At 36.8% G+C, this 23,027-nt stretch overlaps 1 protein-coding gene across 6 annotated transcripts in view; it reads left to right on the top strand.

The window, feature by feature from the left end:
• Positions 1 to 1,150: 1,150 nt before the first annotated feature.
• The window catches only part of SFSWAP (splicing factor SWAP), a 45,417-nt gene continuing 23,540 nt past the window's right edge, over positions 1,151 to 23,027 (top strand). For 3 of the 6 annotated variants that reach the window (XM_062009663.1, XM_062009662.1, XM_062009660.1), the window contains exons 1-12: positions 1,151 to 1,531; positions 4,021 to 4,190; positions 4,716 to 4,853; positions 7,769 to 7,854; positions 11,665 to 11,890; positions 12,367 to 12,482; positions 13,227 to 13,362; positions 15,910 to 16,147; positions 16,514 to 16,645; positions 17,004 to 17,097; positions 19,353 to 19,530; positions 21,947 to 22,180. In XM_062009663.1, coding sequence (XP_061865647.1) covers positions 1,275 to 1,531; positions 4,021 to 4,190; positions 4,716 to 4,853; positions 7,769 to 7,854; positions 11,665 to 11,890; positions 12,367 to 12,482; positions 13,227 to 13,362; positions 15,910 to 16,147; positions 16,514 to 16,645; positions 17,004 to 17,097; positions 19,353 to 19,530; positions 21,947 to 22,180 — 2,005 coding nt within the window. In that variant the 5' untranslated portion in view covers positions 1,151 to 1,274. Of the gene's footprint in view, positions 4,191 to 4,715; positions 4,854 to 7,768; positions 7,911 to 11,664; positions 11,891 to 12,366; positions 12,483 to 13,226; positions 13,363 to 15,909; positions 16,148 to 16,513; positions 16,646 to 17,003; positions 17,098 to 19,352; positions 19,531 to 21,946; positions 22,181 to 23,027 lie in introns of those variants that run through there. The other 3 variants (XM_062009664.1, XM_062009665.1, XM_062009666.1) reach the window with 3 other exon arrangements.

Here is a 23,027-nt window from a genome sequence, read left to right as displayed (position 1 = left end):
ACATATTATTATTTTCAATCCCATGATATGGGATGAATAATAAAGTGTCCAAGGAAGTTTCTAGATTCCTCCTTCAGTAAATTCACATGGTGGCAGGTATTTCTAAATGCTGACACAACCTCACTTTCCAGGTGCTTGCACGTTGTTTTTCTCACACTATTTTACAGATTTCATTCCTTTGTGTACCATGATGCCAGTAAGCTGTTCACACAGGAAAACCCCAGCTGCTCTGCCTGCATTTATGGGCATCCAGAATTTCTCATAACAAAGGCTATGGATTAACTCCCTTTGAGAGCTGCAAAACAGGAAGTGCTTGCTTAAAACGTTTTATAATAAAATACACAAAACAATGTGTTTCTTCACACTTCTCGAAGGGTGATGAAAATAATAATCCGGAGGTAAACAACAGTGATTTATTTTTGCTGAAACTGTGTCGTTTGGGGCTCAGTAGTCTGAGTTATCAACTTTTTTTGAACTGCCTTTCCCCGCTTTGGCTCTCGAGCCCACCTTCCCCTTCAACATTCCAAGTGTAGCCTGAAGTGAATCCTCCCTTCCTGCTACACCTTCCCACAGCTCTCCTGCTGAAAGCCACCCACACCCGACACACCATCCTGCGCAGCCCCACAACCCTCTGCCTCTCCATTCCTTGGGCTGCCCATCCCGGCACTGACTCCCCCGTGGGTCTCCTCAGCAACGTCACAGACACCGGACGATGGGGCTCTCTGCCGCGCGCACACGGGCCTCCGCAACCTCCCTCTTTCTGTTCTTAAACCCTGGGCACGCTTTTCGGCTGAGCCGTACCACAAAACCGTCTCACGCCGCCCTCCCCCAGCCCCAAGGCGGCTGCCGGCCCCGCACCGCCCCTCCCGGCCGCGCCGCGTTCCCGCCCGCCTGCGCGCCCCCGCCGCCCTTCCCTCCGTCTCGCACTTTCGTCACGCCCGCGGCCTCCCATGGCTGGCACATAGATACGGTCTCTGCATGCCGCGCGGTCCTGCTGACAATGACCCTGTCTCGCTTCGCCGCCACGAGACGCGTTTCCCTTCGGTTTCACCTTCGAGCTCCCGAAACGCTGCGACGAATCTGCCGTTGGCGGAACCCAGCCTTGCCTCTGTTCTGCCAGCGGAAGCGGAAGCGTCGCCATTTTGTTTCGGGTGATGGCGACTGTGGTGCTGTGGAGGTGGGGAGTTTAGTGCGGGCCTGGCCTTCTGAGGGACTCGCTTGTCGGACAGTCGTTGTTATTGCGAGTCTCCTCCTCCTCGCTGCATCCCCTGGTGATGTACGGAGGGGTCGGAGGTTCTCGACGGACTGCAGAAGAAGCAGGCCCGCCGCCCTTAATGTTGTTGTCAGGCGGGGGAGCGGCCCCGGGGCCCCCCGGAGGAGGTGGAGGAGGTGGAGGTGGGAATAGCCGTGTGGAGCTGCTGGTGTTCGGCTATGCCTGCAAGCTGTTTCGAGATGATGAGAAGGCTCAATACCAGGAACAGGGGCGACACCTTATTCCTTGGATGGGAGACCCCAAGATCATGATCGATAGGTCGGTGTAACACAACCCCCAGACTCTGCTGCGAGATCTCCTGTTATAGCCTCTTTCTGTTCCCCCCCTTATGCTGTGGGCGAGTGAGGGCGGGGGATGAACAAAGGGCTCGCTCTGGCAGACGCGTGGGGATCTTCACTGGCAGAGTTGGAGGCAGTTCCTCCTGGTAGAGTGCTCGAGTGCTGCTTTGGTAACTCTGCAGGGCCGCCCCCCAGCATCGGGAACATGGAGTTCCCTGTTCTGGCAGTGCTGGGAGATTCCTCTCCTGACAGTCTGCCTTCGGTCTTTCTGCTCCACTTGTTAGGGTAGGGATTACAGGGTGGAGTGGAGTGCAAGAGTGATCTGTTCCTTTTCAGTGCAAACCACAAGCATCGTCTTTTCTCACGTGGAAACCAAGGGAGCTTTATTGCTTGAGAGTACTTATTAGACATTTATATGTTCTGTAAGTGAGAAGAGTGCAGCATGGGGAGTGAAAAGGTATTTACCCACCTTAGGGGAAAGGGGATTTTCTTATTTCTCCTATGTGATCTGGCTGCAGGCTGTTGGTGGGATACCCCAAAAGCAATTCTTGACCTAATTACTTTTCCTTGTGCCATGATTCACTGTATTAGGCAGCGTGGCTTTGATTTTTGAGTGCTTGCTTTGCAAATTTTCTGTCAGAGATGGCTTTTTGTTGTTGTTGTTTTGCTGTAAGTACATGTTGGTGGCCACAGAAAGTAATAAGATCTGCTTTGATGTTTCTTCTGGTCTCTTGAGTTGTTTCAGCAGTACAGGGTGGGATTTAGAAATGAATTGATTCAGAGTGAGTTTTCTGAGTATTTTCCTGCAGAGAGGGAAAAAGGGAAGTAGTCAGGTTGGATATTTTTGGATGTATCAGTTGGAGCACTGAAAGTGTAATTGGGGAATTGTGCCTGACCCTGAAAACCTCAGTGGGAAAGGTGGAAGGATTTGCGTTTGAAAAGGATCACGTGACATACTATAGCTATTCCCTCCTGCAATTGCATCATTGCTTTGGTGCTTGACAGAAGTTTTCATGTTTTGGTTTAACAGTTGTATTTTGGCTTGAAAAAAATCAGGAGGGGAGGTCTTTTCCTTTCCTTCCGTAAGACTGGATAAAAAAGAACCATCCTTGCACTCTTCTGAGATTTATGCCATTAATCATCTTTGTGATTGAAATTAGTTTGTTAGATTGGAATAGACGCCAAAAAAAACCCCAAAAACCCCTTAGATGTTTGTAGTTGTGTTTCATTTCTTTCTGACATGAGAGTAGAAGTGTTGTCATGCACACTGCTAACCCAGATCGATTTTGTGACAGATCTCATTAGTAGGTAGAGGCTGTTTCTGTGGTGCTGTGCAGCAGTAACCCAATTTACAGGTGTCAGAGAAATTGCTGGGAGCAAAAACTTAAGTATGTGCATGGATGTACATACAATACTGAAAAATCTAATTGTCATGCATTGTTAAGGTAGCTTGCAATTACTAATCTTACAAACTCCTTTGGAAGCTTAGATTCTTTATCTCCAGCAGCAGGAAAGTCTTCATTTTCACCCTTTTGAGAAAAAGCACAATGCTGTGAGAAGACATGGGTTGAAGTTTGGCTGTGGACAGAGCTTGATTAACCAGACCTATGTGTTTCCTTAACTTTTTTGCTATAAGAATATTTACTTTCTTTGTTTTTGGTCTAGCAAGTTGGCACAAGTCAAGAGTTGTGTGTGGGAAGACACCTCAGCGGAGTCGAGTTTACTGTCACTTTGCTTTTCAATCAGTTTCTCTTACTGATGCATCAACATTATCCCAATGCAGTGCTTTTCCTGCAACTCAAATGATTTCTGCTTAGTAGAAAGGAACTGTACATCATTGATCTTGGCCCTTTTTTTTTACGGTGAACCTCCTTAAATTGCATGTTTATGTTACTGTTCCTATGTATGTGTGTCTCTCTATCACATAACCCAGAACTTATTTCCTCAGCCAAATGGCTAGGGGCCGAGCCTAGCCATGATTTTACCTCCAATGGACGCAAGTTTCTATGGTGAAGATCTCTCCTGAGAGTTCGGGACTAGCAGAAAGAAGCGAGGAAATTTCGACCGTTTGGTTCTTACGGATAGGTATTTATGTATTCGGGTTTGTGTGAATGTAAGCTATTTGACTTTCCAGAAAAAAAACGTATTTTGCAAGTGCCATTGATTGGTTGGTTGAAGCACGTACGGTAAGAGCTGTTAAGGAAATGGATCCCACTTAAACTATTAAAGGATACCTATGCCTTTAATTGTAATAATTTATTAGTTTCTTTGAGAGGAATTTAGACTATTTAACAAATTTTTCGATAGTTGGTGACAAATGATTAGCAAAATTAACTGTAACTCCTAAAGGGAAATATGCTTTAACATATAAGTATTTTTTTTTTTTCATTTGTAATGGGTAAGTATTTAAGTAGTCACATAAACCCAAGCCCTAAGTTTTTTGCATTGACCAGCTGTTTCGTCCTGCAGGTACGATGGACGTGGTCACCTGCATGACCTTTCTGAATATGATGCTGAATATTCCACATGGAACAGAGATTATCAGTTGTCTGAAGAGGAAGCTAGAATAGAAGCCCTCTGTGATGAAGAGAGGTATTTAGCCTTGCATACGGACTTGCTTGAGGAGGAGGCAAGGCAAGGTATTATTGCTCAAGGAAACTTCCTGAGTTTAGCACATGTTTAAATAAATAATTATCAAATTAAATTTACTCCTAATTTTATACTCTCTTTTTTTTTTCTGATGTTATCTTGACAGTACCCAGTGGATGTGAAAAGCGGGAGTCTTTGCGTATGTGAGAGGACCTCAGGATAGTTTAAATATAAATCCACACAGAAATTGCCCAGATTCTGAGGGCAGACTGGGATTTGAGACCCAAAAAAAAAATAAACACATTCTGCTTCATTTTTTAGTGTTGTGTAAATGAAAGTCTGTGCTCTTGTATGCATAATTATATTTGAATGTTTTAACCCGCAGCCTTTATCTCTTCAGGAAGAAATAAATGGTCAGCATATATATATATGCTGTGTTTTTCTGTTCAGTTGTTAATGAAAGCTAAACTGATTAGGTAAAAACTTCTAATTTAAAAACTAAAGTAAGACTTTTTTTTCTAAGAAATTAGCTTTTAAATATGTTCTAATGATTGGCAATTGCATTTTTGTTCAAGAGGAGGAATATAAAAGACTGAGTGAAGCTTTGGCAGAGGATGGTACCTATAATGCAGTGGGATTCCGTTATGGCAGTGATTATTATGATCCTTCAGAACCCACTGAAGAAGAAGAGCATCAGCCTGCAAAACAAAGAGGTAAGGGGTAGAAATTAGCAAGGGTTAACTGAGAGGAGGAACATAGCACCTCTGTGCCTCTTACTTGGAACTGGAGGTTGGAAATACGTGTTGCATTAAAATGCAAGTAAAAAACCTTACATCATTGATCAAAGACATTTCAGCAAAGTCTTTGTGGAACTGTGTTAATGAGTTTTTGCAAACTTTGCTCTTGGTGTGCTCAAGTGTTTTTCCTTCTATGGCACAGTCAATAGATACTACAGTAGTCAGGATAGGAAGTTCATTTCTGCTGTCTGGCAGATTCTTATTCAGAAGAGGTGGTAATTAATCACATGGCTGTCAATGCTGAATTTCATGCTCAAGAAGGAGAAGTTGATTACAAACATAGGCATAATAGTAATGAATGAGAATATGTATGGTTTTAAGTTTCAGTTTTGTCATGTTGATTATGAATGAGTCTGTCTTCAAGACATGCCCCAGCCTGTCATCTTAAAAAGTGCAGAATACAGGTTGTCATGTTCCCATCTTTAATTACTCTAACTTTGCATTTTTCTCATGAAGTTTTAAAGGAAGCTTCTGAGTGTTACTGAACTATGTCTTTGTAAAGTTTGCATTGTTTAATTAAAAATTGTGTTATCTAACTAAATATTGATAAGTTACCGTGGTATATACCGTGTGCTTTTTTTACACCAAGGTATGTGTTAAATATCTTACAGGATGGTTTTAGGTGCTAAAGCTTATTTGATGTTATTTGCTGCTGTGTGTGAGAGGTTGTGTCAAGGTTGTGACCATGCCACTTGCACTCTTAACAGGAATTTCTGCTGTAGCCTTCAAAATTTTTGCTGAACTGTGTTGTCTTTGGTTTATTCCTATTTGTCTAATAGGTTCCATAATCAAATAGTTTCTAAATTCTCTTTAAATACAGTTTTTTAATGTTTTTTGTCATAAGAATGTTTTTCATTTGTATAGTTCTGTGCATATATATAGGGATAAGTCTACTGAAAAGTTGGAGATTATAGAGAAATTGGTCACCCTAAAGGGAATCTGCTGAACTTTATGGGGTGTCTCTATTGTAAAAGGCCTATGCAAAACTGTGTCCAAATGTGCCATAATGTTACAGAATCTGTCTTTGATCAAGTATATAAGGAATAAATAAAAATTCCAGTTTCATTTGGTAGAAGAACTGCAATTAATTCTTGCTCCACGTGATTTTTCTTTCCTGGAATGATAAGATATCTAGAATAATGTGCTTTAGCCTTAATGAAATCATATTTTTAGGATAGTGCTACTACAATGACTACAACTTAGTCATTGGCAAAGAGAGATACAACTACTCACTCTTGTCACAAGTTACTATTTAGTTAATATTTGATGCAGCATGGAAATGTCATGCTAAGCTATTACAAAATTCACAGTGTAACATGAGATTTCTCAGTGCTGTTGTCAAAATGTCAAGATCCTCATAGCAGGTCATTGGAACGTTGTCTCAGTTGTGAGGTTTCTTTTATTCTCTAGAAAATTTTTAGTAATGATGGATAATAAAGGAGTGTTTTCTAATAATGATAGTACTGAGAACAAAAGTGAGGTAGAAACATCAATATTATGTTTTACTCTAGTCAAACTGTACAGACTTTTAATAGATTACTGTATGGCAGCAATTTTCAATACTTTAACATTCATTTTTTATAAATCATAATAGAGTAAAATCCAGTATTGGAAGATGCAGATATCAGTAGTGCAAATTATGGGCTGTAGCTGTGAACACTTCAAGTCTTAGCTGGAGCTGCTCCCAAAAGAAACAAGTAATATTCTAGTTCCTCTGCTGCTTCTTCCTCCTTTCCTTGATACTAAAATTTCTGTGTTCCTTTGTGGAGTTAAGCTATTTGATTTCGTTTAAAAAAAACAAAACAAACCAACCTGCGAGTTAACTTTCTTGCATGAGTAAGAGCTTGTGTGCAGTAATTGCTGTGACATCTCATGCATGATTAGGCTGTTCTGCTGTCTGTGTCCAGAGTTCCAGTGGTTACATTTTCATGCCGCTCATGCCATCAAATTTATTAAGATAAACCTAAATTGTTTGTAAAGTCTAGTAGAATAGATAACAGTAAAAATTACTTTAAAAAGCAAACTTTCCACTTCAATTATTATAAACATTTATAAAACAAAATATTTTCAGAGGAATGTTTCTGGTACACCAAACAACAGGGTGTGATACAGATTGGCCTTTATAAAAAAATACCCATTTCAGATGAGTAGTTCATGTGATAGATCTGTTAAATATTTGTATATGTTAAACCTGATATAAAGGGAACCACACCAACTTTAGACTGAACTCACAGATGAATGGCAGCATTTACTTTAATCCGTTAAGGCTGGTTTCTTTCTGTAGGTGATGGGAGTGGATTTTTTTAATTCCTGAGCAACCTTCATTAGAGTTAGGAAACTGATGAAAGTTTTTTGCATAGGCTGAAGTGGTTGATTAACAAGGAACTGAATTCAGACAGATCAGATGTGTGGGTCTCAACAGCTTTAGAGAAAGGATCCACCTAGTGCAAGGAAAATGAGTCCTTTTAATATTGTATGGATTTTGTTGTAAAAGGTAATAGTTATGAAAATGAGTGGGGTTTATTTGATTTGATGCTTAATTGTCTTCAGCTGTATACTCAGGGCTAAGGGTTACAGGGTTTTATTCTTTCTAATACCACTATTAAGACATAATTTTTGCAATCTTAAATAAGCTACTCATAACACCAGGGAGAGCAACCATATTTAAATATAAATATGATAAATATCTTCAGTGCAAATGGTGGTTATTGTTCCATTTGATAAATTCCTTGATTATTTTTAGATATACTTTATTTTAATAAACTTTTGTTAATATTTGGGTACTTTGGCATGTTTTGTACTGTAGCATTTTATTCTGTCATTCCTCTTAGAAACAGCTCAGACAGAAAACGTAGAAGAAAATGAAGAACCTTTTGTTGCCCCTCCGGGACTGAATGTACCTTCTGATGTGGAGCTGGTATGTGTGTACATTTAAAACAACCTACGCTTCTGTCAATTTTCAAGGAATTTATGGTACTATGCTGATTATTTTTTTCCCATTAACTGTAGTGTGGTGCATTTTAAATTTTTCTAAAATAGCAGCTTAATTTCAAATGTTCTTTCTTGAATTCTGTCAACTCTGTTGAATCTTCTTTTTCATGCCAAAATTATTGCAGTCCTTGGTGCTAAGTGCATTTAGTATCACTTGTGATATTATTTCAGATAATGCAGAAAAAAGGCAGCTGTTTTTGGAATGAATACTTACTGGCATGTCAGGGTTGACATATAAAATGTAAAGGAACGTTAAACCAAAAGATTGCTTCTGTTGAAGACTTTTTTTTTTTGAGTCCTCATGTGAAGGGAATAGGAAGTGGTCAAATGTAAAAGCTGTGTTCAAGGAGAAAAGCAGTAGTTTATTTCTAGCAAATTCTGAAATCTCTTTAAAGTATTAACAAATAGAAGCTCTTTCTTTCTTCTGTTACCAGAATTTACTACATGGTAAACTGCAAACTGAATTGCAACTTTTGTCTTTTTGTTGAAGGGAGCTGAACAGTCTTTAGTATAGTTATAACTGCAAGGACTTTCAGTTTATTTCATGTTTCATAAAAGGTAGTGGGAAGGCAGAAATATTCCTTTTCCTATACAGGGCTCATGAAGGTGTTAATTTATATTTGGGCTGCCTTGTCAACTGGGTAATCTTGACCAGTAAAGATTTAAAGCACTTTGTTAGAATAACAAATAGTGAACACAGGGTATTTGTGTAAGAGTATGTTTTTGCCTCTTTAGCTTTTAATAGAAAAAAAAATTAACCTATTCTGCTTTCTATATGAAATACAGCTGTTTAACAAATCTAATGTGCCACTTTTTCTAATTTTACTTCTTCTGCTTTACAATCTTATAATGTATTTTGTTCATGAAGTGCTTACAAACCTACTTCTGTGTTCAGGGAAGGTTTTGATACGTTATTGCCTTTAAATTATGAGTTATACTTTAGTCTTAGGATGAGAACATTTTGTTCGCAGTGAGAAGCTACTTATTTAGTATTTGGATGCTGTTTCCAGAAAATAACTGCTGGTGAAGGAATGCTGTTTTATAGAGCTGCTTTGCTTGAAATTTGCTCTCAAACTTAAGATATTTAAGTTGCAGAATGCAATGTGAATCTTAAGTAATTTCTCAGTCAGCTTTTGAAATCTAGCATATTCAAAAGAACAGAAAGCAAATCTGGGTATATTTGAGTTAGATTTTTAAAAAACCCAAAATGTCTAGACAGCAGCACTTAAAACCTTAGATTGGGAATTGTGAGAGGATTTTTTTCATGAGCCTCGATCATTTGTTGTTGTTATTCTAGTCAAGTCATTCAGTTTTACCATTGAATGTATTTATTCCCTGGTTTTTAATTCAGTTGCTGTGAAGGATAAAAGCCTGGTAAATTATTTGTGGGATTTTACAGGCATGTTTAAAAACATACTTCTCATTCTACCTGTTCCCATTTAAATTTTAAAAAGGAGAGAGAGAGATACATGATAAATTTCCTTGCCATTGTGTTGATCTCTAAGTGTGTACAGTATATTGCTGATGTGGAGATAAGAGTGATGCTCTGGGTTTCTCCTGAGTTTACTACTAATTAATATTCAAGTTAAAAGACATGATACTTGTTGATGGTCATGATGGCACAGTCTGTAAGGTGCAGTTCAATAAAGACAGAGATAAAATAGTTCCTCTAATACAGAGCAATCCAGAATGCAAATGGTGAAGGAAAGTAGTTAGGCAGCACTACTAGAAAAAAGATCCAGAGGCTGTAGTGAGCTGTTGGATGCAGGAAGCTTGAGTTGTGGCAAGGATGCAGGAGGTCTTCCACTGCTTAAAACTGTTGGTATCATTGTTATGAGCAAAGTTGACTATTCTTGACCATTGCATTTTAAGACGTGCATGCATGGATGCTGTAGAAGCGGGCCATAAGAGGACATTATCGGTTAAACTTACAAGGAGAGATTGACAATTGCTTTGTTTTCTTCAGGTGATAATATTGAGAGACAGCATAAGATTTATTTTGCAGGCTTACTGAAGAATAGAGGATAGTTGCTTAACTTGCAGTAAGGGAGACTCACTCATGAAAATAAATTAATTACAGTGCTAATTAAAGATTGGAACAGAGTATCTGACAAGGTGATAGCACTTACGTCATTGGAATATTTACTCTGTCAAGTACTCGTGCTTTCAGCGGTTCTAACAGCTCTCTGTTTAAATGTTGAGTGATTTTATTGAATGTAATAGCAAACTAGAATGTATCTATGGTATCTGTTTGCAATTTAGTATTTTTCTACTTTATAAACTTTCGAAAGTTTTGTAGATCAGTGGCATTAGTAATCCTACAATTCAATTAAAAGCTTATTAATATTCATAGTGCCCGTTTTCCAGAGCTTATAGTAGTATTGGTTTCAAATTGAACACCAGATAGTAATTTCAGATGCAATCTGTTTTGATTTTCCTTGCTGATTTGCAGCTTTGCTTAGTAACCTCTCAGCCTTAAGTGTGTTTTGTATTTTTGCATAAGAACTGCAGAAGTAGAGAAACTTCATGTGTGATCAAGTAGTGAAACTGGCAATGCAGAAAATGTTATTAGTTTCTTGAGAACTTTATTGCCTCTAATTAAAAAAAACCCTTTGATATTGATTTAGAGGGAGAATTAAAAATTGAAACCATTATTTTCCATATTGAATATGTTTTTTTCTAATAACAGCTGAAAACAGCTTTTGAAAATGGGCAGTTTGATCACATTCAGACCTTTTTCCTAAACAGGGCAGCACTGTCTCATGTGCTTCCAACCTTCTGACAAAGATTTTCTAAGGTTTGCAACATACTTCTGTATCTAGACCAAGAAAAATGTAAAGCTGAAATGAATCATTAATGTGACGCTTCAGTCTTTATGAGCATATGGAGTATGTGTTCCTTCACTTTACTGAGCACAAGACAAAACAGCTATCTGAGTGTGAAATTAAAGACAGTGAATGGTGAAGTTCATTCATTCTTTAACTATATTCCTGTTCTTTTCACTTCTTGTGTTTGATATGGCAATGCTTCTTAGATAGATTTCAGGAGTGGGAATGCATTGATGCTGCTTTATGAATAAAAGAAAAATTAATAAAGTGTTCTGTGACTCTTTATGGGAACGTGACAGCACATAAGAATTGCAGTTCTTATGTTGTTCTTAAGATGCAGCATGTCCCCTCTGAACAAGTACATAGTCTAACTTTTTCAGTTAGGGAACAATACTTGGAAATTCAATGATAACAAAATAAAGGGACGACTGATGGGAAGAGGACTGTACATGTTGAGTTTTCCAAGCACCTTGAGATATTGTAAGGCAGAGCCACTTTGGGTTGGCACTACTTTTTCAGGAAACTCATCTGTCTCCTGCTACATGCCAGCAGAAGTGTCTGTGTGGCTATGGAATGTTTCTGGCTTAAAAGAGTTTTTTTGCTACATCAAACTTAACCAGGGTTTGTTTCTCTCTTCTGTCTGGTGTACAATGGTAAAAAAAGTTTTGCTAGTAGAAGGAGAGGATCTTGCAAAATGAAATGAATGAGCAGCTATGGAAAATTGGGACTGGTCAGTGTTTAGTGCTGATATGCTTTTGCCAGTTGAAAGTGATTATGAAACTGAGTTGGTAGAGAAAGCTGAGAAGAGAGGCAGGGAATTGCTGCTCTTTCTAATTTTCTGTGGAGTTCTAACATGCTTTACAAGTTGCTTTATGAAAATACAAATATATGTAATTTTACTCCCACAGCCACCAACAGCAAAAATGCATGCAATTATAGAACGAACTGCAAACTTTGTCTGCAAGCAGGGAGCACAGTTTGAGATTATGCTGAAAGCCAAGCAGGCACGCAACTCCCAGTTTGACTTCTTACGGTTTGATCACTACCTCAATCCCTACTACAAGTTCATTCAGAAGGCTATGAAAGAGGGACGATACGCTGCTCCTTCTGAAAGTAAAGCAGATGAGAAGAAACGTAAGTTGTTGCTTGTTAAAATGGATGGTTTCAGGATGTGAATCGTTGAAACATCCACTAGTCTTTTTTTTTTTTGTGGTAAAATAGACACATGTTGTCAGTGGCTTTCAGTGGCAACGCAGCTGCATTGCCTGCAGCTGAGATTAATGATTAATGATTCAGAATGTTGCTGAAATTGGAGGAGATTTTTAGATAAAAGATTCTTTGGGGAAGCTTTCAGGTACAAGAGCTGCTATAATCTTGGTGCTCTTAGAAACACTTTTATAGCTCTAATGCAACAGAAAGTTGGTCTGTTGCACTTAGATTTTAATTTTATTGATGACTATCAGTATCATCTTGTTACCTATGTTTTTGTGAATAAGCAGATTTATTAAAATGGTAGTTTCTTAAGAATGCATGCTTGGCCTGTACCATCTTGCTTTCCTGATACAAATCATAGCAAAGCCAAATAAAATGCAAACATTGCCTTTATTTAGACTCAAAAGTCAAATCTGAGGAAGAAGAAGATGATGATGATGACGATGATGGAAATTATTTGCATCCAAGTCTTTTTGCATCTAAAAAATGCAGTAGGCTGGAAGAGCTCGTGAAGGTACTTGACCCTATTAAAATTACATTCTATCTTGTAAAGCATCGGTTTTGGTAAACTTTCAAGTTACCTTTTCTCTAGTACATAAACTGATACTTTTCCATTTGTAGGGAATTATATTTCTATTTTTGATGCCCTCTAGTATTGAGGGCATCACTCAAAGATATATCCCACAAAACCTGTATTGAAGCTGAAAAGATTAAGATATTTAATGCCTTCCATGTATAGTCTCAGAGAGAATGTTTTCTTTTTAGATTTTAGAAGATAAAATGTTGACATGAAGTAATAGTTTTACAAAGTAATATTTCATCAGAATGTCCTACTCATTAAATGTAAATTTTGCTAGCTGTTAGTTATTTTTGTTTTCTGAGTTTAATCATTGATGGAATAGGGGAATGACAGATGATTTTACACATTTGAGGCTTTGAGAGCAATGGGTGTTTAGACAAGTCAGATTCTGTGTCTTATCCCAGTCTGAACAGTAGATGAGTAAGAATACTACCCACCTTTTTTAATGTCATGAGTTTCTGTTAACATTAAAGTATATTTTGTTTTGTTTTCCAATAATTTTCAAAAAAGAAGTTGATCCTGATGTGAGAGCTACAAGAACAGTAATTTCAGTGTTTGGACATTATTGATATCTGTTAACTTAGATGAATTAATCCAAATAAGGTTGATGCTTTCATGCTTTGAATATGTATTTAAAATTTTAATTTATTTTTTTTTCCATCCTCAAAATGTTTTTAGCCTTTGAAGGTAGTAGACCCTGATCATCCACTTGCCGCACTGGTGCGCAAAGCACAATCAGATAATAGCTCATCTGCATCCCAGTCAACAGATGGGGCAGCTGTGCAGACATCACAAGCAGAATATTCTTCTGATTGTAAGTACATTGACATTAGGCAGCTGGTGGTGTGTCTTGATGAATTGTATGGGGGAAGAAAATACATTATCTTCATACTTGATCATTCATAGCTAGTATTGTAGTTTAATCAACTTTCAATCTCATGAATGAAGGCACGTTCTTCCACTGAGTATCTGGTGAATTGTTAGCTGCTTAGGAGAAACAGAAATGGGATGGGCAGGTGGGAGGTCAAGGCTCCAGTTAGCACAATATTCTTAATGTTTTTTGAGAACATCCATCAGTTTCTATTAATAAGCCTAATGAATGCCTTTACCATTGAATATAAAATTGTTCTATAAAGTAATTCATGAGGTTCCTACAAAAAAAAGTTTACTGTATTAAGTAGTAAATCTAGTTTGAACTATTTTGCTGGAGTGTCTATAACTACAAAAAATCTGCAATGGTAAAATAATGTAAATTGAAGCATCCCACTGAAGTGATAGAATTGGGTTTTAGTATAATACTCTATTCTAAAGTTGGAAGTCATTTTATGGTAAATAAGTCTTTATTATACAATCAATTCCTCTAATTTTTCATTATTTTACCTTTTATTCTGTGCAGTGGTGCAATGTTATATGTAGAAAATAAAAATCAAGAATATGCAAGATAAAAAGTTAAAATCCGTCTTTTAAAATACAGTTCTCATTACTCTGGGAGAGAGTACTGACTTTTAAATTCAATAGCTACAGGAGACATTCTTTAATAGAGGAATGAATATTCTGTTTTTTTCTCAAAAGAACAACAAAAGCAATGATATATTTAAATTATAAGTGAATGGTGGGGGAAGTTGTGTGCTCAACTGAAATACCAAGACTTTTCCCTATCTCCAAACTATTAATAAATCTTCAATATTAGATTTTTCTTGAACCATTTCAGATAAACGTAAGTACTGTCCTGTCTATAACCTCCTTTAATTAAATTTTTAGCAACATTATCTTAACTTCTCTGAACATGTCTAATTTCCATTACCATTGAGGCTGCTTAATGCAGGCCTTGTACAAAGCCCCTGCAGAGCTGATACTCAAAACAGTGAAGTCAAACTTAATTCAGTTTATGTGCCTCAAATTATTTTCAAATTTCAGACTTCTGCCCTTGATTCCTTAAATGTAGAAATGAACCTTTCCTATATGGAACTTACCATTTATCACTGCTGAGGTATAGTAAAGTTTATATTGCAGCTTTCACTACAATAGGGTTTCATGATATTTGAAGGCAATTTGTAGGTAATGAGTAGTGTTACTTCAGGATGGTGATGCTGCAGTTCTTGGTTTTTTTAGAAAAGTTGTTGAAAATAAGTATCACCATAATGGTCTGAGCTAATTTTGATGCATTATAGGTTCAGAACCTCCCAAAGGATTACAGGTGTTGTCAGAGTGAAATATAGGGAGAGGAATATGGATGAAAGTAATTTTTATTTAAGACTGTAACTTAAGAGAATCTTCATAAAACCAAAACAAGATTTCTGTGGAGAAATGGAAAATTACTGGTTATTTCAAGAATGACTGAAATCAGAATAAGTATCACCATAGAATAATGCTTGTCGGTTTTCCGATTTCTTTCATGTCAGGCGTGAATCCGAATGTGTATGATGCAGACTGGGAGATTATAATTTAACAGCAGTACAGATCTTTATTCTGCTGTCTTTATAGGTGACTTATTATATGAAGAAAGTAAATACTGCCACACAGGAATGTTTATGAAACTTTTAAGAGGATAATTCATTATAATTTAATGCATTGATTAAACTTTGCCTCCAAAAATTTAAACTCTTACTGTAAATCCTTGGAAATATTTTACCTGAGTACTCTCTGTTTATACACCTTTCTGCAGAAAGTCTTAAGATTTACAAGAAGGAACTGCCATTTAAAAGCATTAAGTCAATTAAAGCGTTGTAAAATATTATCATTAAAGAAAGCAAGGAAGCCATAAACCTTTGCAATCTAAAGAAATAAATATTTAGAGAAGCTTCTAGTGTGGAAAACTTGCTTCGTTTAGCTGTTCATTGTATTAGTGTTAAATTGCAAAACCTGTCTGCTTTTTGATGTTTTGGTAAGTAGGTGTGAGTCTATATATAATGGTACAGTGGTTTAATATATATATAGTGATAATGGTGTTTTAATTTCTTGATGTTGGTTTCAAATAAATGTGCATTTCTTTCTTATTGTATATAGTTTTAACTGAGATAAACTGCCAGAGATGAATTAGATTAGAAAGAATGATTTCATATTAGGTCTTTTTTTAATAGGCCTCCTCTGGTTCACTTCTTTATTCATACCTATTTGGCTTCCAACTGATCTTCAGCACATTCTGATTCTAGCCCTTTACTACATATCTCTTTCTCATCCCAAGTGCATTAATTTATGCTTTTTTTTCTTGTTTATTTTTACATAAGAAATCAGATATCATTTCTTAGTGTATTTGTGTGAATTTGGATTCTCAATGTGTTTGTACTAATGCAATAATATTTTTGTTGTTGAGTGATTTTCTCCTAATTAGAACATTCTTCTTAAATATGTCCTTTTATAGCTACTGTGGCAGCCATGTATTATAGTTACTATATGCTACCTGATGGAACCTATTGCCTCGCGCCTCCACCTCCAGGAATAGATGTTGCAACCTACTACAATGCATTGCCTGCAGGGGTGACTGTATCAAACACTACAGGGGTAGCAACAGTACCTCCACCCCCTGGTACTACACCTCCACCTCCCCCAGACACAACTGATAGCACCAGTGCATTGACTTCTACCACAACATCAACAAGGTACCACATATAGATTTACTTGCTGATTGGAGGGGTCTCATTCCTTGTTGGTAGGTAGAATCTCTTTCCTACACTTCAGTATGAAGTGTTTAGTAAGAGTTCCATTACTGGGGATTCCTCAATAATGTTTGCCAGTGGTTATACAGCTTTGATTAACTCTACCCTGATCTTTGGTATTGTACATGGTTATTGTTCCTCAGCTACTATAAAGTTCTCTCGTGGTCGAGAATCAAATTGTTTTAACTGCATAATGAGCCCTGAGAGGAAACCTTTATATAATGATTTTTTTGTTGTTGTTGTTAAAGTAAGAGTCTGAAAGATCTTTACGTTCTATTTATAAAAACTATGTACTTCTAATGTTTTCAGCACAATTGCTCCAGTGGTTGCCATTATACCTCCACCCCCAGATATCCAGCCTGTTATTGATAAGCTAGCTGAGTATGTTGCTAGGAATGGGATAAAATTTGAAACCAGCGTTCGTGCCAAGAATGATCTCAGGTAAGAAAAAACAGGTTTTTAACTTCTATTTTAAAAGTTGATGTTTTCAATTTTTAAGCATATTACCAGGACATGCAGATCTCAAAGTACTTTTTTTTTTATTTTAATGGAAATTCAGGGTCCTACTTAAAGGTGATGCCAAAGCATTATTCTCCAAGTCCTCAGAACAACCAGTCTAACAAAAATGTCTCTAGAAAACATCCTGTGAATGTGTATCCTCTGCAAGTTTAGGAATAAATGACAGTGCTTCCAAACATCAACTTACGTTCCATTTGCTAGGGAAAATTGGGTAGTAGAGGATTGTTGGTAATTACTATGTTCGTGTACATTTTCACATACTCAGTATACTTTTTAACAGATTTGAGTTCCTGCAACCATGGCACCAGTATAATGCTTATTATGAATTTAAAAAACAGTTCTTCCTTCAAAAAGAGAGCAGTGACAACTGCCAGGTATGTATGTTTGTATATACATATATTAGAAAAGCAATGTAAGTGAGAAAAGGACTTATTTCTCTGTTGTGTTACCATGAGACATCTTAAAAATTAAACACTGACTTACAGAGAAATTGTTCAGCAAAGGATGTGAATGCTTTATTTTGTTGCATTTTAGTTTTGTATAGCATTTAAATAAGGTTAGGTGAGGTGGTTGGATATTTAGTTCTGGCTCTTTAGTATAAGTAGGCACTCAGTGTGCTTGTAATATAAAACAGCAACCTGAAAGTCTTTCAGGTTTCTGGACAAGAGAATATGCTTTGTGGAGGTTTAGAGCTTTATAGGATTGGGATTAGTGTTCTGTTGTCAGAAAGGTTAGGTATAGCATTTTAATAACCAGACCTCCTTGTATGCCTCATGGTTCATTATAGCTAGACTGCTTTTCTGACATGCTTTTTTTTGATTGACTGAAACAATATTAGAGCTTCAAAATCTCACATGAATTTCCTACTTGCTTTGCTGCTTCTAGTCAATGTTATAAGAAGATGATACCCAGACTTGGCATCCTTGTTTTTAACTATTCTCGTGTTAGCTAATCTCACTAGATTGTTCTCTTACTGAAAAGAAAATTGCAAATAGTATCAGAAATACCTTATCTGATGTTAACTTTTCATGGGAAAGAGCTATTTTTTTTTTAGGCCCTATGTCATTTGTCATCTCAAGGCTTAGATTGGGGAACCTTAAACAGAAGAAGGTAGGCCTTGTGGGTAAACTCCTCAATCGCTTTGTGGAAAATGAAGAAATTTTATACTAGTTGCTGTTTGAAACACTTGTGTCTAATATTTTAATATTGAAAAATGTGTTGAAAACACTGTTTTTGAAGATAAGCTGTTGTAAATATTATCTTATTCAGATTACACACAAATTCCTCTTGTACCACAATGCTAAGTGCTCTTCCAGAATTTCTTACTTGCAAACCAGAGGGTTGACTTTATAACACTTAAATAATTAATAGGGAGTTGTTAACATTTGGGGGGAAAATTGTACACTAACCAAAGAGTAATAATAAGGGATTCATTTAAAATGTTCAAATGAGTACAGCTAAGAAGCAAGCAGAAACTGGTTTAAGTCCCTTGAGGTCATGTGTAGCAATACATATTTTCCTACTGCATGGTTCTGTAGATAATACCATTCTCTTCAATTTTTTAGAATAATGATTTCAATATTATCTTTATGCTTTAGTAATGTATGTAAAGACAACTAATGCAATTGATTGTTCTCCTCGTAGCCATTAAAGTTAATAAGAAATTCTACTACTGGCTTCAGTAAATACAGGATGAAGTTCCTTGATTTCCTTGTATTTTTCCCCCTCGAGGATCTTCAGAAATTAGTTCTGTTGGTTAGGGAATGGCTGCAGGGAGCAGTGAAAAGATCTCTTCAGTACCTGGTATTTTGACATAAGGATACTTAGCAGCAACCAGTGGAAAGCAACCAAATGATTTATTGAGAGAGGCTCATTTACATGTTAAATTACTTAAGGTGGTTGCTTGACTCATAATGTAAATATTTTTAATGTTCTACAATATCCATCCTAAAAATGTATACTGCAAGTTTAGGGGTCATCTTGAATAATTCACTCATGTAATAGTACAACCAATAATTCTTTACCCTTTTGAAAATCTGATCACATCTGTACAGTATCAATTTAATGCCCCAAAAAACATTGATAGGCCCAGTATTCTTCAGCAAGATGTTGGAACAAATCAAACACATTAACCTGTGTTGATCCCTGTAAAGCCTGGTTTTGTAAAGAAGGGATCATACAGTTGTACTTCAGGAAAAAAAATGTCATAAGCTTTCATTCTGTCGTTGTGAATTAACTTTAATGGATTTTGTCCTGGGCCCTGGAGATCAAGACCTAAAAGAATATACTTTGGAAAAAAAGTATATGCTTTCAGGGTCTAATTTTAAAACCATATTTTTTAAAACAGTTGTTGGCAAAAGCATACCAAATGAAGAGCACTTTATGCTGCTATAAAGCAACACGTTCTTACTGCAGTTCTGTAGTTTTTTCAGCCTATGTGTTTTCATGAAGCAGTGAATTATTTATAAGAAACAGACTTTTTGTCATGAGTGCTTATTGATGTAAAATTAGCTGTTATGTGATTTATTTCTTTTTTTAAAATGTCTCGCAAAATTGCAGCTCCACAGGCACTGCATCAATTCTTTCCTGAACTACCCAGTTACTAAGCTTGCACATTTCTTTTGAAAAGGGAGTATCTTCATCTGAAGATGTTCCAGCAGATACTGCCAGTGATCTACCAAGTGAGACTCAACTCTCAGAGGAACATGCACCCGAAGATGCATCTGAGCCAAGTGCTAAGGGAGTTTCAGGAACTAAAAAAGATGTTCCTCCTTCTAAAACTATTAGTGATGGTAAATTGGTGAAAGGTACGTTAGCAGCATTTGTTGGGTGTAGAAGTATTTTGTTAGCATATGCTTAAGGAAAAAAAGGGTGGGAGGAGAGTCAGGGGGAAACGAGGGAATTTCACTGTGCAGAAAATATTTTCACTTGGAAGCATCAAAAAAGAAATAAGTAATTTGATTGCTTTTGTATTTGTTTCTTATCAGACTATCAGGTATTTATGGTCTGACAGAAAAAAATGTTTTATTTCAGTTTTGTGTAAAATTGAAGGCTTTCATCGGTGACCACAATAGAATCTTATTTTTATCATTTTAAACTTGACAGTTAGAAGATCTGTGCAAGAAAGAAGTCAGTTCTGAATAAAGCAGTAGTCTCATTTGAAGCCATACTTATGGAGGAAGTACGCTAGGGTTGTTACTCAGTTACTCAGCCCTCCTGTGTTGGATGTTAGTCATGCTGGAAATGAAGACCCTTATCATGTCTAAGTGAGATGTTTTTTCCTTTTGTAGTCATAGCAGCAGAGGGACAAAATAGGATCTCTTGGAAGCCAGTCAGTCAGCTAACATGCTATTGCTGTCCTGAGTTGGAGAAGCAATTCATTATACTTGGGAACTGATTTCCTGGCATTTCAGGAAAAGATACGTTGAAATATCTTCTTTTCAGTGAAAACTAGAAACTTTAATCTTTTAACTACAACTAAAAGCCACTGGAAAAAAAAACAAAGCAACAGGAAAAACAATCTTGATCTGTGTTCCCATGGATAGGTACTGCCTTCGTGGCACTTCAGTGGAAAACTTATTGCAGATAAGTTTGCCTACTCCTGACCTCTTAGAATTCTTCTCTCTTCCCCCCTCCTCACTGCAGTTATTTGCCTCTGTGGGCTACAAGCTCCACGCTCTTTGCTGTGGTTATCTTGCTGTCCATACCCTGCAGTTTCTTCCCTGGGCAGGTTTGAGTTGCTTCCCTGGGTAAAAAAACAATCTTTGTGTCTTCAAAGATGCCCTATTAAGAGAGTGTAATATACAACAGTAAATTACACCATTTCTTGTTGTGTTATTAGTAAAGGACAAGCTGGAGGAGCCCCTGCTTTAATAACAATAATGTGCTCAAATTTACGTGATGGAATGTAACCAGTGTGTCATTTTATTACAATCCTATTCCTGTAAACTTATTTTCATTTTCTCTAATGTGGTACAAATCCCACTTTCTTGTAACCTAAATACAGTACTTGGCTGCAAGATGGACCTAACATTCACATGATGTAAAAATCTCATCTCCTGCCTCTGGGGAAGTAAAATCCCATTTTAGGATTCATTTTGTTATATGAAAAAGTTGGAAAATCACTATTATAATATCTTTTGTTGAGTTCTTTATTTCTGAGCCTATTTCCTTACCCTAGAATTACAAGATGCAAAGGTTATACTTTATAAACCTTGGTATGTAATATAATTATTCTATTTAAATTTCCCCAATTAAAATCTCATATATATTTGCAAAAGTCATCCCAAGGAAGACAAATATTGCAGCATACCATATGCTGGTAGATTGGTTTACTTGAGATGTGTGAGACATTCCATTCTTTGTTAGTAGTAATTGCATTTTGGATATATGGTTTAGCAATTAATTCTGAGTTGGGTTGTTTTTTGAAGATCCATTAATACAACCTAGCCTTAAATTATCCACAATTTCCTTTTTATTGCAGTATTCTGTATTTTTTACAGATATTCTTCTTCCTTTGTGTGTGCTGGCATGAATGTGTTTTGCCCTTTTATGTAGAAGTAGTCGGGGCTGCTTGAAAGGAACAGTTGTCCACCAATCTTACTAGAGCAGGACTAGATAAGACATTTGGGGAAGAGTGTTTACCTTCTGTGTTTATATCTCCTGTAATAAAAAGTTATTTACTCCCCAAATCAACTAATTTTCATATAAATGGAAATAAGTCATTAAATACTGTTATTGTTGTACAAAGCATCAATGTAGGATGAAGGAAACATAAGGTACAAGATCATAGTTTAGTGTGTTCAATAGGAGCCTGAGCATAGAGTGTTTTCATCTTAAGCCTGGAAGGTAGATTGATAATTTGGGGAGTGAAGTAGTACTGAAACTAAAATTTATTTGGGAAAGAATACAAAATTATTTGTCTCATCTCAGGAAATGTAACTTCTGGGATGGTTTAGAGTACTGTTCTTTTTCCTTCCTGCTATTGAGGTGTTAGAAAAACACTTTGAGATAGACCTTTACAGGGAAAATGAAGCTTTCAGCATTTGTTTAAGAAAAATTGTGCTGTCCTTTTCCCCCAAAATAATTAGAATAATTTAAGGATGATACAGGTTTGGAGGTTTTTGTAGCGTAGTCTGTGTGAGTAAGGAATAAAGTAAAGAAATTCAACCTGCTTTCTACTGTAGTCTAATGATGTGTAAAATCATACCTATTCATTCACAGCATCATTTGCTCCAATAAGCTTTGCAATCAAGGCCAAAGAAAATGACCTCCTTCCTTTGGAGAAAAACCGTGTTAAACTAGATGATGACAGTGATGAGGAGGAAGAGGAGGGTAAGGAAGGCCAAGAGAATACTAACAGTGCTTCAAACCATACTCCAGCTATTCCCGCTCCTTGTACTGCTGCTGAAGAGAAGAAGCCTCAGCTTACACAGGAGGAATTGGAAGCTAAACAAGGTATCCCATGTTACACTGAAAACTAAATGAAAGATTGAGTCCTTCAGAAAAACTACAAAATTGTGATGTGAATAAGTACAGCATTTTAGTTATTTTCAATCTTCACTGTCATGTTAGCAAGAAACAGTTCTTTCCCTACAGTTTCCTGCTTATTGTTAAGAATGAGGTCTTCATTGTTTGCTCAGCTAAAATGGACCTTGTAACACTGAAGTTGAGTCATTTGCCCTAATGCATGATCTTTCTGAATTTTATCTTTGTTTTTCCAGTACAAGTTCCGAGTAAGACACCGATGTGCTGGTATCCAATTGCATTAACAGCCCAGAAAAAGACGTGTCCGTTTCTCATGTTCTTCAGAGAACAATGAAGTGCTTCAAGCTGTTTTTCAGTTATATAACACTCCCATATAGACTAATATCACAGTGCTGATGTTTTCTCACTCTTATAATGCAATGCCATTAAGTCTTTGTATGAGTTTTTCCCGTTACTGTGTTTTATGTATGTAAGGGCAGAAGGGTATGCTGTGTGAGTTTGAATTAAATGATATTTTAAAGGGATGTAATTTCCCCCATTCCTCCCCAAGGCTGTTTCACAGCAGAGAGTGTTTGATAAAGTGGAGATGCTGTTAGTGTTTACCAGCTTAAAGCCTTAATATTTCTCTTACAGCTGGGAGTATGCCACAGGATTTCAATTTTTCATTTTCAAAGTGCTTTTTTTTTCTCCTAAGTAGCAGTTCCTTTGTAATCTGTAATAGCACAAAGTATGCTATGGTGATACATATCTAAAGCAAATATGAAATATTTTGTATGATAATAAAAATGAAGTGTATGTGTTTGAAAAAAAGTTGTCT

This window comes from Colius striatus, chromosome 17, assembly GCF_028858725.1.
Source record: "Colius striatus isolate bColStr4 chromosome 17, bColStr4.1.hap1, whole genome shotgun sequence".
NCBI classification, from domain to species: Eukaryota; Metazoa; Chordata; class Aves; order Coliiformes; family Coliidae; genus Colius; species Colius striatus.
Note: the sequence above shows the minus strand (reverse complement) of the source record. Positions and strands in the feature narration are given on the sequence as shown.